The sequence below is a fragment of the Erpetoichthys calabaricus genome, chromosome 4 (assembly GCF_900747795.2).
Source record: "Erpetoichthys calabaricus chromosome 4, fErpCal1.3, whole genome shotgun sequence".
Classification (NCBI taxonomy): domain Eukaryota; kingdom Metazoa; phylum Chordata; class Cladistia; order Polypteriformes; family Polypteridae; genus Erpetoichthys; species Erpetoichthys calabaricus.
The window spans coordinates 105951533-105965366 of record NC_041397.2 but is presented as its reverse complement, the minus strand read 5'-3'; the positions used below and the strand labels follow the sequence as shown (position 1 = coordinate 105965366).

Sequence of the window (13834 nt, the reverse complement as noted above, 5' to 3'; positions counted from 1 at the left end):
CATTCAAGCAATAGTAAAAATGGTAACATTATTCCCATGTACGTTTTAATGGAAATCTTGTCTAAAAATAATAATCCTGTTGTTTGTTTTTCCTCAGCTCATGTAATTGTGCCGTCACCTGGAGAAATAATTGCTACCCCAGTTACCCAAATCTCAGTAATTGCTGATGGGATGCCAGAAGTGCTGGAGGTTCACCATGTTCAAGAAACACAAGTGAAACCAGTGGCTCACCAGTCAGAGCTACCAAAGAAGAAAAAAGGTAGGTTTGATTTTGTTTTTGAATTTACATTTATACAGTAATTACATGTACTGTGTATATGAAATGCAGTATATTGCAAGTATAAAATTCCAAGGACTTTTTTGTGTGTTGACAACACTGTAGGTACCTTGATTTGTACAGGAGATTCAAAGTGATTTATGTTGCTGCATCTCCAGCCTGGTCATAAGATTTCATGCATCCCGCATCCTGAAAATGTGCATGTTAAGTTTATATAGGTTTGTATAGGTGACTGTAGATTTGCTTAGTATAAGTATGCTCATTAATGGATTTCCTAGACTTCCTGGTATGCAGGCTTCATGCAGCTGTGCACTAGTCCATTACAGGAGACACTATCCTATCTATCTGTCTGTCGGTCGGTCGTACAAGTGTAATAGGTTATTGCATATAAGCTATAACTGATGTGTTGTATTAATACCAAATCATGGTGACAAACTATACAAAAAAAACATTTTGGGTAAATGAAAAATATATATATATATGTATATGAAAACATTCAAAAGACAAAATGGATGATTTTATTTTATTTTTTGTTATTCTGTAAAGAAAAAAATGAAGGTAGTTACCAAAGACTAACACTCGTTTCTATAAAGCTGTCAAATTCTTTGATTAGTGCATCGTACTCAGCCATTTCTAAACATTTCTGAAATGTAATGATGAATCAAGTCAATGTTTTCACATAATTAGTTTTGTGTGTTCTTCTTTACAGTCAGAAAGCAAAAGCCGCCTAGACCAGAGTCGCCTAATACTCCTCATATCAATGTGAAAAGGAAGAGTAAAGATGGAAAAGGTAGGTACAAAATGAGTGACTAAAGACTAAAACTATATTATATCCTGTGTGGGATCAATCCGTCCAAAATTTTGGTATTTCAGGTTAGGATGTGGATATCTGGAATCTAACCTGGTAAGAAAGGGTACTGAAATATAGGTGAAAATTAGACATTGGGTAGTTCTCATCAGCAAACTCTTTTGTTTGTGTTATTATTTTAAATGTTAAAGGCTTGCATTTGCAACTTTTTTTTCCATTTAAAGATAGCAATCAAATGGAACCACAATTTAAAAACAAATGTAATGCTAGAAAAGGTCACTGTTTTCTAACTTACTGTACTTCATTTAACGGTTTCATTTCAAACTAAAAGTTTCCCCAGCCACCCACCAGGAAATCATCAAAGATCAAGCAGCTCTTTATGGCGCAGTGCAGATTTGCAGGCTGTAAAAAGAGTGTTGAATAAACTAACAGTAAGCTTTTTATACGTCTATAACTTACACTTGCATTTACACATCATTATAATACATGAGTTCCTCACAAAATCAACACTCTGGGGTTGAGTTGTGTACATACAGTAGTCATTGACTGTATGGAGTTTGCATATTCCCACCATGCCTGTGTGGGTTTTCCTTTAAGTACTTAGTTTTCCTCCTACATTCCTGAAGTAATGCATTTTAAGTTAATTGGTAACTCCATGGTGGCCATACTAATACAACTTGGAAGAAACTGTCTCAATGTTTAGAATGATTATGTTAATTTCTTTTTGTCGCAGACATCACCTTGGCCGGAAGACTTTGCAAATCTACGTAAATAGCATTTGTAGCATTTCATAATCAGAAAAATAAGTTACATCTTGAATTCCAAAGTCATTTCAGTAAAAAAAAAAGTAAAATTTCTATTTTGACTTCATACCATTTTTTCATAATTCCTTTAGTACTATGGTGTTGTACCATGTTAGCCATTACGAATGTAGTGAAAAGTCAAGCAAAATGACACCTTTTATTGGCTAACTAAAAAGATTACAATATGCAAGCTTTCGAAGCAACTCAAGCCCCTTCTTCAGGCAAGATGTATATACCTGTCTTTATAAAGGGACCTGTATATCTTAAAACAAGTAAAGATTTACTACTCTAATGTTATGAGTTCTTTTTTCTTGCTGAGCAAAGCTAATGAGGAGACCTTTGTTCTTATCTAAGTATTGATATTTAAGTTGACAGTAATTTTACACCTACTCTCTCATATGATGCTCCTCACATACATGAATTATTTAGATATTTTATCTCTCAGTTCATTTGTTAATTTCCCAGCCCAGCCACTGTTTGTGCGTAGTTTGTACATTGTTTCCAAAAGGTCTTGACTTTATATTGTAGGTCATGCTTTAAACAAGTGTGGATGTGTGTCTCATTTCGTGGCGGGTAAGCAGGCAGGATGGCATATTGACTGATGCACAGGACTGAAAATCATAAGGTTACTGCTTTATTCCCCACCCCTAACTAATAGTGTGATCATGTGCAAGCTATTTAACCTTCATGTGCTCCAGTTATTAAAAATATATATATATATATATGGGCGCTCCGGTTTTCTCCCACAGTCCAAAGACATGCAGGTTAGGTGGATTGGCGATTCTAAATTGGCCCTAGTGTGTGCTTGGTGTGTGGCTGTGTTTGTGTGTGTCCTGCGGTGGGTTGGCACCCTGCCCAGGATTGGTTCCCTGCCTTGTGCCCTGTGTTGGCTGGGATTGGCTCCAGCAGACCCCCGTGACCCTGTGTTCGGATTCAGCGGGTTGGATGATGGATGGATGGATGGATGGATGGATATATATATATATATATATATATATATATATATATATATATATATTAGTGCTGGGCGGTATACCGGTTCATACCAAAAACCGTTTTTTATTTTTTTTATGATATGGATTTTTCTTATACCGCAACACCGGTTTAAATTGCCTAAAAGACGTTCGGAACATGGCACAGCGGGAAACTGTTCAAGTGGGGACCTTTTTCACTGCTACACCGCTAAACACAGATTTGTTGCACTAGGGCTCTTTTTCACTGCTACACCACCAAATAGTGGGCGGTAGCGTAGGTATGCCGCGCGGTGAAAATGGACAGAGAGCCGAAAAAAAGCAGTCACGTCTGTCGCCTGGAGATGCTTTAGTTTTAAAAGGTCAGATGTGTAAATACTGTTTCTATACTACTGGATAATACTGCAAGCCAAGTTGTACTTGTTTTATTTGTTTTCAATACAGTGTAATGTACCTGGGTACTGTGTAATATTGTGACGACATTTTGACTTTATTCTCGATATTTCCACTTTAATCTTGACGCTTATGACGAGAATAAAGTCGACATGTTGACTTTATTCTCGTAATTTGTCATTAAAGTAGAACATCGTAAACTAAACTTCATCATAAAATGAATATTTAATTTACTAGATTTTCTCAAACCCTGTCATAAGTTATATAGCACATTAAATGCTTTGTGTTAAGTGATTCGTTCAGAGATGGGCGCAACTCTGAATGGATGGCATAATTAAACATGTATAATGAAGATATTTTTAAAGTTCTGAACACTCCGTGGGCTAAGTTTATAACTAGTTTTAATTTCACAAAGACGTTTATCGTGTGGTGATTGGCTATGTGGTGAAAGAAAAAGGAAGGATAGGAACTGGGGTTTTGGTAGCCTACGTCAGATAGAGACAGCATGCATGCAATAAAGATAGCCCGCTCAGAAGAACATGCATTGAATTCTGTGTTCGTGTCTCCGACAAGCAGATCACAAACCCAACATTTACACAATATTTAAGTTAAACCTGTGCGATAGCTATTCATACATCCAGTTTTTTGGAGCCTCGTCACACCTGCCATAAAGTTCTCTACACTGAACATACACCTGGGGACCCCTTACTGCGAGGAAGCAGCACTACCGCCTCACTACCGTGCATGTGTAATACCTACTTTAATGCATTTCATCATGAAAATGATATCAAGTATTTATCTTAGCATTCTAAATTTTCAGAAAGCAGGAATATCATGAAGTGAATGGATTCTGTATGGTGATCGCTGTCTTCTCTTAGTGCGGAGGAAGTCAGTTTAAGAAGCGTAGTGATTAACCACTGGGTCGGGGAACGTAACACAAAGCATTTAATGTGCTGCATTAATTTATGACGGGGTAAATTAAGTAATTGATTTAACATTGATTTTAGGAAGAAGTTTAGTTTACGACATTCTACTTTAATTATGAAGTAAACTATGAGAATAAAGTGGAAATGTCGACTTTAATCTCAACATAAACGGCGAGAATAAAGTGGAAATGTCGACTTTAATCTCGACATAAACGGCGAGAATAAAGTGGAAATGTTGACTTTGCTCTCGACATATAGTTTGTTTTTTTCTTCCCAGTATAGCTTAGCTTGACGCAAGGTCCATATTAATGCAGTTTGACTAAATGATGGTTCAGCTGGTAAAGCTGTCATCACCATGTTGCACTTGTTGTATTTTATTTTAATTTGGTGAATACTGTGTAATGCACCTGGGCTTGAAGTCTTGAAGTAATAGTGCAACTATCAGTAATAATACTATTACCCTAAGTTCTTGTCTATAAACCACGGCTTATCTAAGGAAAAAAGTTGTGAAAATGAAAAAATAGAATATCGGCTTATACATAAGTCCGGCTTATACACAAAATCAATTTATTAAAAAAAGTTATACATTTTTAAAAATTAATTTTTATTAATCAAAGCCATCAAATTCTTCATCAGATTCAGTATTAAAGAGATCAAACATCTCGTTAAAAGATTCTGGAATTTCAGATTCGATTTGATCTTCGGATTCTTCTTCAGATTCTTCTTCACTATCAGTGGCACGAGATATCACAGTTGTTAGCACTTCGGTTGGATATTCGCAGATATTCGCGGCTTTAAATCCATTTTTAATGCAATCCGCGGTTACTTCACTCCAACATTCGTCGATCCATTGACATACTTTAGCATAAGAGGCCCTTTTGATTGATCCAGACTTAGTGAATGAATGGTAACCATTGACCATCCAGTCCTCCCACTTCTCACGCATTTTGATTTTAAAAGATTTATTAACGCTTAGATCCAGTGGCTGTAATATAGATGTCAGTCCTCCAGGAATAACAGCCAATTGTGAATACTTTTCACCTTTTCTTTGACTTCTTCTGTGATGTGAGGTCGAGCCGAATCGTATATTAAAACTGATTTCTGGCAAAAAAATGAATTCTTGCGTTTACGCCAAATGTTTTCTAACCAATAGCTGACCATATCCGTGTCAACCCATCCCTTTTCGTTTGCTGTGACAACAACTCCTTTAGGGAAGACATCTTTAGAAATAGTTTTTCGTTTGAAAATCACTAAAGGTTTGCATTTTCCACCATCGGCCGTAGCACACAAGACAACAGTAAAATTGCACTTTTCATTGCCAGTGGTAGTGATTTTGACATCAGTTGATCCCTTTGTCTCAACTGTGAAACCACTGGGCATATCGAAACTGATGGAGACCTCATCCATATTCCCGATGTGTTCGAAATTGACTCCATTGATCGCATTTTTGACAAAAACCCCAAAGACAGCCATTTTCTCTTCCCAATCCTGTGGTAACTTCTGTCCAGTAGATGTAATGGCTCTTACAGATAAGTTGTGTCTTTTCATGAACAGAAAACACCAACATTTGCTGCCTTTGAAGTCATTGATTTTTAAATGTTTTGCCAATTCTTTCGCTTTCAAACGAATTCCAGTGGTCGACACTCTTCTATTTTCATTGCGTCTGGAGATAATCCATGTCTTCAATTGTGACTCCAATTCTGGCCAAAACTCTTTTCGGGACCGACAGCAGCGCTTCTTCGGATGCATTGCTTTTATAACAGGCTTTTGTTTTTTCCATCGCCGGATGTTAGACTCGTCTGTTCCGAACTCTTTAGCCGCCGCCGCATTGCCATACTTTTCGGCATATCTCACCGCTTCAAGTTTTCGATGATTGGGATAAGATTTTCGAGTCTTCTTTACATTATCCATTTTAACAAATTTCACAAAACAAAAATTTAACAAAATCACAATTTAAATGACCGCTACGCGCGCGTGTTGACTCGACGATGCCCAGAGCAGAAAGAACGTGCTCTGGCCGCTCCAACCGCGCCATGCGGGGAGTGAGAGAGACGCCAATATCTCACACTCTCTCCCCCCTTAAAGAAATTAAATGGGTGCGAGTGAGACCACTGACCTCCCTCCCTTCTATTAGTTATAGGTTATAGTACGTTCGGCTTATCCATGAGTCCGGCTTATCTATGATAAGATTTTATTTTAAAAATTCGTATGATTTTTGGTCTCCGGCTTATACACGAGTCCGGCTTATAGACAAGAACCTAGGGTATTTATTTTATTGTTATTATTTATTAGTTTAAATATTATGCTGTTTAATGATGATAAAGTTGTTTAAAAAGTCACTTTAACATGTCAATGGACAGAGATTGTTAACATTAACAGAAAGTGTAGTTGGTTTACAAAAAATATTTACTATTTATTCCTTTTCTAAGACATATTCGGTACAATACAATTTTTGACAAGCACTTCTGGATATTTTACTAAGTCTAAATGCCTCTTTGTATGGTTGAAAATATGTTGTCAAAATTATAGTTTGTTTTTGCAAAATTTGTTCAATAAAAAGGTTCTATATTTTGACTGCATCTGTCATGCAATCTATTAGTGCAAAATGCAAAACTGTATTAATACTTGTGTGCACATTAAAATGTTTTTTTTTGTACAATGTACAGTACTCTTGACAGTGGAATAGGTTATTCTTAGCCAGTAATTGCAGTGGAAAATGTGGTTAACATCCACTCATGCATGGGGAAAAAAATACCGTCGAATACCGTGAAACCGGGATAATTTAGAAAAACACCGTGATATAGAATTTTGGTCATACCGCCCACCCCTAATATATATATATATTTCCATATCACTGTGGAAAGAGAAATGAATGGAAGAATGGAGTTGTGTTAAGACATTGTTCAGAAGGATTTACAACCATTGTAATACAAAGGAAACAAAAAAGAATGAAAGAAATTATCTGTTCACATGAAACGGCTACCCCTAGACATTTATCAAACAGTGCCTACACAGGAGATGCCCCAGACCTCAGCAAACAATTGATTCCAACTCCCATTCTACCTGGCACAGCCTTCCTTATCACCGCACTGTATCTGAAAGTACAGAGTGCATCCTTTCCAGATCAGGCATCAAAATAGTGCATAGATCTGCAAACACTGTGGAAAGGCCAGCTGTATGCGCGGCACAAACATCTAAAACACTCACAACACATATACAAGAACACTGTCAGAAGGAAGGACCCACAGTCTCAAGATATATGCACATACCAGTTTAACTAGGACACAGTGCAAGTAAAATACAGGACTAATACTAAAAGAGAGCTGGCTGAATCGTGGCTGTCAAACGAAAACGCCATTAACAGATATTTGGACATGAATCCAGCATATGCAGGTTTAAAAAGAAGAACCTCCAAATAATAAAAAAGACTTTCTGACCAACATCCTTCAAACTCCACCTTATTAATCTATCCCCCCTTACACCCACTATTTGCTATATATATAAAATAGATCTGTATTTGTAAAGTGCTTTGAACATGGAAAATGTTCTGTAAATGGAAATAAAATGATGGTGAGGATAATGAACTAAATATTTTTTTGAGTTTTTAACCAGCATTATTATTATACCCAGGCCCTCATAATTATTATTATTACTACTATAGTCAACATTATCATTCATCCATTTTATAACCCACATATCCAGATCAGTTTGTGGGAAGCTAATTCCTATGTTACTTTAATAATTTTACATGCATATATTCATTATTACTATTATTATTATTATTATTAATAAGCCATTTTCTGACCAGTTTAATGCAGATCAGGGTTGCGAGAGAGCTGCAGCCTATCCCAGCTAGCATAAGGAGCCGGACGATTGCAGGGTGAACACACACTTACTCGGGCCAATTTAGCATCACCAGTTCATCCAACCAGCATATCTTTGGATGGTGCGAGAAAACTGGAGCACCCAGAGGAAACCTAAACAGACATGGGGAGAACATGCAAACTCCACGCAGGGAGGACCCAGAACAAGAACCCTGGTCCTCTTATTGTGAGGCAGCAGTGCCACCCCTGCACCACACTTTTTGTTCTTCTTCAGTGTTAATGATTCCTTTACACATGCTTCTGCTGGAAATGTGTATGGCTCTCAAATGCCATGGTTTGGAACCTAGATGGGTTAGAGGCACAATGAACCTAAACCAAAATTTTGTAGGATAAAATGAAGTGACATCTTAATAATATTCAGTTTTCTGAAAGTAAGAACAAAAACAAAAAACACCAACCAACAGAAAGCACTTTCTACAGATGAGTTAATCTGATTTTTGACAAATATTAAGTTAAAAGTCCTCCTTTATAGCCACAGGTTTCATACCTAGTTGTGTTAAAATAGGAAACATTTTGTCAGGAGTAACCAAGAAAAAAATCACTAAAAATAATTAATGACTATGATGAACTAGCATTCCATGCAGGGTTGGAATAATCCAACCCTGATGTTGCTAGGATAGGCTTCAGCTACAGCATCCACAGCTTTAAATTTTGATTAACCAGGTATTAATAAGTGGATGTTTGGCAGGATACATATAAATGTTTATAAATTGATTTGATTCATATTGTTTAAAATTAGCATTCATTTTGGAGTGTGTGTAATTTTTAAAACTCATCTGTTCCAAACTATGATATCAGTTCCACTGCTATCCAGTAGGGGACACTAAAAGGCCAGGTCACAGTTGTGCTATTCTTTCATTTATGTATTTATTTTTATACATATATATGTACAGTATATTGGAGAAGACAAAATAAAACCATGATTAGTACAATTTTCATTTAGGCATGTTGACATCATCTAAACTCACAGTTTCCGACAAACTAAGTAAAGCTCCAGAATTGTTTCAATTACAAAAAGAATGCAGTTGTGCAACCTAAGCTTTATTTATTTTTTGTTTCTCATTTAGTGTGGTTCTAATGTTTTTTAGGTAATACATTATACCTCTGGGAATTTTTAATCGCCTTGCTCCAGGACAAATCAACATGCCCAAGATATATTAAATGGACACAGAAAGAGAAGGGGATCTTTAAACTGGTTGACTCTAAAGCTGTTTCACGTCTTTGGGGAAAGCACAAAAACAAACCTGACATGAATTATGAGACAATGGGAAGAGCTCTGAGGTAAGACACAAGTTACTTCCTCATAATGAGAATTTGTATTTGAAAGCACAGTACTACATATTTGAAAATGGCAATGTACAGTGCATATCATCTGAATATAACGTGAAGAGTTTCAATATGTATTAATATTGATCAATGATTAGTAACTTGTGGTTAAACATTCATGTTTTGATGGTGTATTGTTGAAATACACAGCAAAAGATAAGTTAAGTTTTTACTATTTCTGTAAATGTAATTTAATGAAATCAAGAGTGACTATAACCTGACTGCTGGGAAATGGGAAACTTTTTTTAAGCATACTGCCTGAAGGTGCTGCTGAATGTGGGTGATCAGAATGACAGGGTAAAACATTAAAATATTAAAAAAAAAAAGTTAAAATATTTCAACTAAAGTATCTCAGTATACATTTAGCTGTGTGTGGGTAACTCAAGTGGCTGGATTCTTCAAGTAAAAATATGTTAATCGCATTTGTTCAAAACACTTGCACCAGTTTCCAGCTATAATGCTATAAATCATATGTCATTTACATACATGAAAACAAAAATTAGGTAAACATAAGCAATTTTCTGTTTGATTAATGTAAAATCATTATTATCACTATTATTGTTATAAGTTAGATAAGACTCACTGTTAACAGAGAAGAGGAAAACAAAACTCCGGTCAAGAGAATTACTCTATAAATAAACTTCTGGGGGTCCATAGTTGGATGTAACAGCCACAGTCAAATGTTAGACAAATTTACAATTCTGGGGACCTTGGCCAACTGGCACCAACCCCTTTTGGCCATTCTACATTACAAATGTATGTTCTAGGAAGACTAATAAGAAGATGAAATATTTGCATCCTCTTCTGCCTTAATGTCCAAAGGCAGTAGTAGTAACTTGACAATACAGCAGCAGCAAGTGTCACAGCAGGATTATGGGATGACAAACAAAATAGAAGTAGGAGATAATGATTGTCACACTTGTTTTTTTGTTTAAATAACTAGAACCAGAGTTGTAATATAAACTGCTAATCATCTGCAGTTATCAGGGTATGTTAGAGACTAAACTCACAAGTCTTCAGCGTGGATTGAAATGCTGACTGATGAGCCATCTCTTATATACTGTAAACAGGCAACTCCTTCCTTAACTCCTTGAGATTGTAATGTACTCTATCATTTATATGTAATATGATTAATATAAACCCATAATAGTAGTCAGTAGCATTGTCATGTGTACAGCTACAGTAAAATTCTTTTCTTGCATATCAAATGTAAGAAGTCAGCTCTAAACTTTGCAAAAAGCTAAGTACAGGAGTTATGTGACAGTACTGTTCTAGTTCAGGTAATGGCTCTTACACTAGCAGTTTGAATTATAAATTATCTGTACATATCTGTGAAGTATGACTTATTTTCTCCAGACCAAAACAAACTAAGAAATAAAAATGTAGTCTTTGTTCAAATATTAACATTTTCATATAGCTTACACATTGACTCTTTTTTTTGTTTCTAATTCTCATTTAACAACATGAAAGTTTGATTTAATAAACATATTACCTGTCCCATTGCAATTGCCGATAGGCCAGTGATCAGTTATGAATCTTATGCTATCTCGTTTCCAGTTGTTTGTCTGTGTGATTGCCAGTTTGCCAGGCTATGCACATGTTTAATAGATGATGAAAATAAAAAATGTCTTTCCAACATGAGAAACAGCTTGATTTACACAATAAATCTGGATTTTTTTTAAATTCCTCTTGTTGCTTTCCGTTAAGTGGTGACATGTTTTGAGAGGAAATGCAAAAATCCCCAAGTTATAGTAAAATAATAAAGAATTAAATACATGTTCTTCCTGTGTAGGCATGGGTTTTCCTGCAGGTACTTGGGCCTTTCTCATATATCATAAAGATATTCATCCTTTGTTGATTTGCAATGCAAAACTGGCCCAGTGTGACTGTAGATGTGTCTGCCTATAAATGGGCCCTGTGATATACTAATGTTGCATCTAGGGTTACTGCCTGCCTTGTGCTTGATGCTAACTCTGAATTGGAATAGGCAGGGTCTACGAATGTTATGTTGTGTTAAAGATGATTAATGAAAAAACACATGTAAAGTATAACTTATATACATAATGATCTATATCTATATATAATTTAAAAAGGATCGTGTAGACCAGTGGTTCTCAAACTGTTGTGCTAAGTAACAAAAAAGAGGGCGCAAATCTTGCCATATGTGGCGTAATTATGCTTTTTTGTAGCGATGTATCAGCAGCAAAAAATATAGGAATACATTTTATTAGGGTTTCAAAAAAACATTAGGTGGGTGTCGCAAATATGTAAAGGTTGAGAAATGCTGGTATAGACAATGAAATGGTTTTCCAAACAGAATCGAGAAAAAAAAATATTCTGATGTTCATTTTGTGCTTTTCTATTACAGGGTCACAGTAAACTGTTATCCTGGGAACGTGAGGAACTAGGTAGGAGCAAATTTCGCATGAGGTGCCAGTCTGAAAGGGCATACTCATGCACACATCCACGTTCACACTCAGCCCTATCTGGCTAGTTTAGAGTTGTCCCTTAACAGCCAAATTCTCCAGACAAGCATTCAAGACTTGAGGCCACCTTGTAAACTAAACCCACATCCATGGAGGTGTGCTATGCATTGTGTCGCCATTCCAACCAAAAGCTTTATTGCAGTCGTATGCAAATACAAATAGTGTGCTTTTATGGATCTGATTCTTAAACCATGATGAAGTTTAAACACGTATTTTTACATTGCTTGTTAATTATTTTCTTTTTTATATAATATTTAACAGTCTTAAAGTTATACAGGCATCCTTTTCCTGGGTCTGTGCCTTTTGCCTGATCCTGATGTCTGGATAAGCTCTAGCTCCTTGCAACCCTGCATTGCACAAAGTAAAGCAGCAGAAAATACCTTTAATTTTACAACAAAATCCCATGTGCTAGAATATAGTATGATTAAAGTGGCTGGATGCTTCAAGCAAAATGTCTTAGTTGTTCATTATTATGAAGTATGTCTTATTTGTGCAGAAACATATTTCAGTAATCAATAATTATTTCATAAAATATTTATTTATATAATGTATAGCACCTTTCAGCAAGGACATGCCAACGTGATTTACAAAACACCAAACAAAGTTGATAGTAAAGCGACGATTTATTATGAAATGGTAGACACATCTGTCTGAAAAGGCAGAAAAGACAGTCCTGTATGCATCGGTGATTTTCTAGTGAAAGGCTCGCACCAGTTTGTACTTAGGTGTCTGCTTTTACTTCTAAGACACATAATGAGTTAATAAGAATTAATATACAGTTCAATAACCGTAAATGTAAGCCAATTTTATTTACCCATAATCATTTGTAAAATCTTTCCTATTAATAGCTGTTATATAACACAGAGTTCATAGTATTTTAAATACTGGCTGTGAAATAAATCCTCTGAGACTAAAATTAAACCAGAGCTTAGGTCTTGTGCTACTTGGCTGCTTGCTAATAGCAAATTAGCTGCATTGGATTACTGATGTAAGGCGGGGACGGTGGTGCGCTTGTGTTTTCAGACAGAAAAATATTATGTCATAAACATTGTATTACAAATAATTATTTTGCACTGTCCTGGAGATCTATATAGCCTTCTTAAAGGGCTTCTCATGCTATTTAGACGATGACTGTGACTGGCACATCAAAATTCCAAGATTATGTAGTCTGCCTCATTCATTTTTATATGACTGTCTAATGCTCCTAGATTTTCTGCATTTTTTTGCAAGTCTCATAAATAATGTATATTGTACTACACAATTTTTGCAAAAAAACTTTTCACACTATGTGTTCCATAAGGAAGTTAAAAATACCTGCCCCTCGTGAATGAGATTCAAACTGATAAGTCTTTTTCTTATTTGAATGTTCACCGATTTTAGCTGATTGTATATATAACTAGCGCCAGTACCTGTCAAAGACGGATAATAGAATTATTCAAAGATTTTGCTATCTGTTGTCCTATGTATACCTTCAGTGCCCTTTCTTCTGTATTTGCGGGTCTGAATGCCTCCACTAGCTACAAAAGGTTTGAAATCACTGAGGCATTGTTTGGGTGGCTATCTGATGTATACCATACGAGATGGACTCACCTGTTCGCTTCAGTTTTTTTCCTGAAAATGAAAACAAAGGACATAGGACTATTTGTAAATTAAACACATTGAACTATATGACTGCCTATGTAATTGTTGGTCTATATAATTGTGAATATACAGTAATTGTTGTGTTCAGAATTGTTGGTGTTTTGCTTTAATATTGGTATTACGCTCTTCATCTATTTTTGGTGTCACTGATATGGCATTTGGGAGTAGATGTTTTTTGTCAAGAAGTGGAGGTTATTGTGGTTGTTCCCAGGACATTGCCTACTTAAAGTTTATTTTATTTTTATAAGAGACTCTGCTACATAGGGGAACCTTGTATATGTTTATGTAATGCTTTTTAATTCACTTTACACTCTATTTT

At 35.8% G+C, this 13834-nt stretch overlaps 1 protein-coding gene and 1 long non-coding RNA gene across 5 annotated transcripts in view; both read left to right on the top strand.

The window, feature by feature from the left end:
* LOC114650167 (ETS-related transcription factor Elf-1-like) overlaps positions 1-13834 on the top strand; it is a 79422-nt gene that overhangs the window by 59699 nt on the left and 5889 nt on the right. For all 4 annotated transcript variants that reach the window (XM_028799641.2, XM_028799642.2, XM_028799643.2 and 1 more), the window contains 3 exons: positions 98-259; positions 987-1067; positions 9151-9343. In XM_028799641.2, the coding sequence (XP_028655474.2) occupies positions 98-259; positions 987-1067; positions 9151-9343 (436 nt within the window). The remainder of the gene's footprint in view (positions 1-97; positions 260-986; positions 1068-9150; positions 9344-13834) is intronic.
* Positions 9351-13314, top strand: LOC127527712 (uncharacterized). Its single transcript, XR_007934873.1, has 2 exons — positions 9351-11485; positions 11668-13314. It is a non-coding gene; the product is annotated as an uncharacterized LOC127527712 (long non-coding RNA).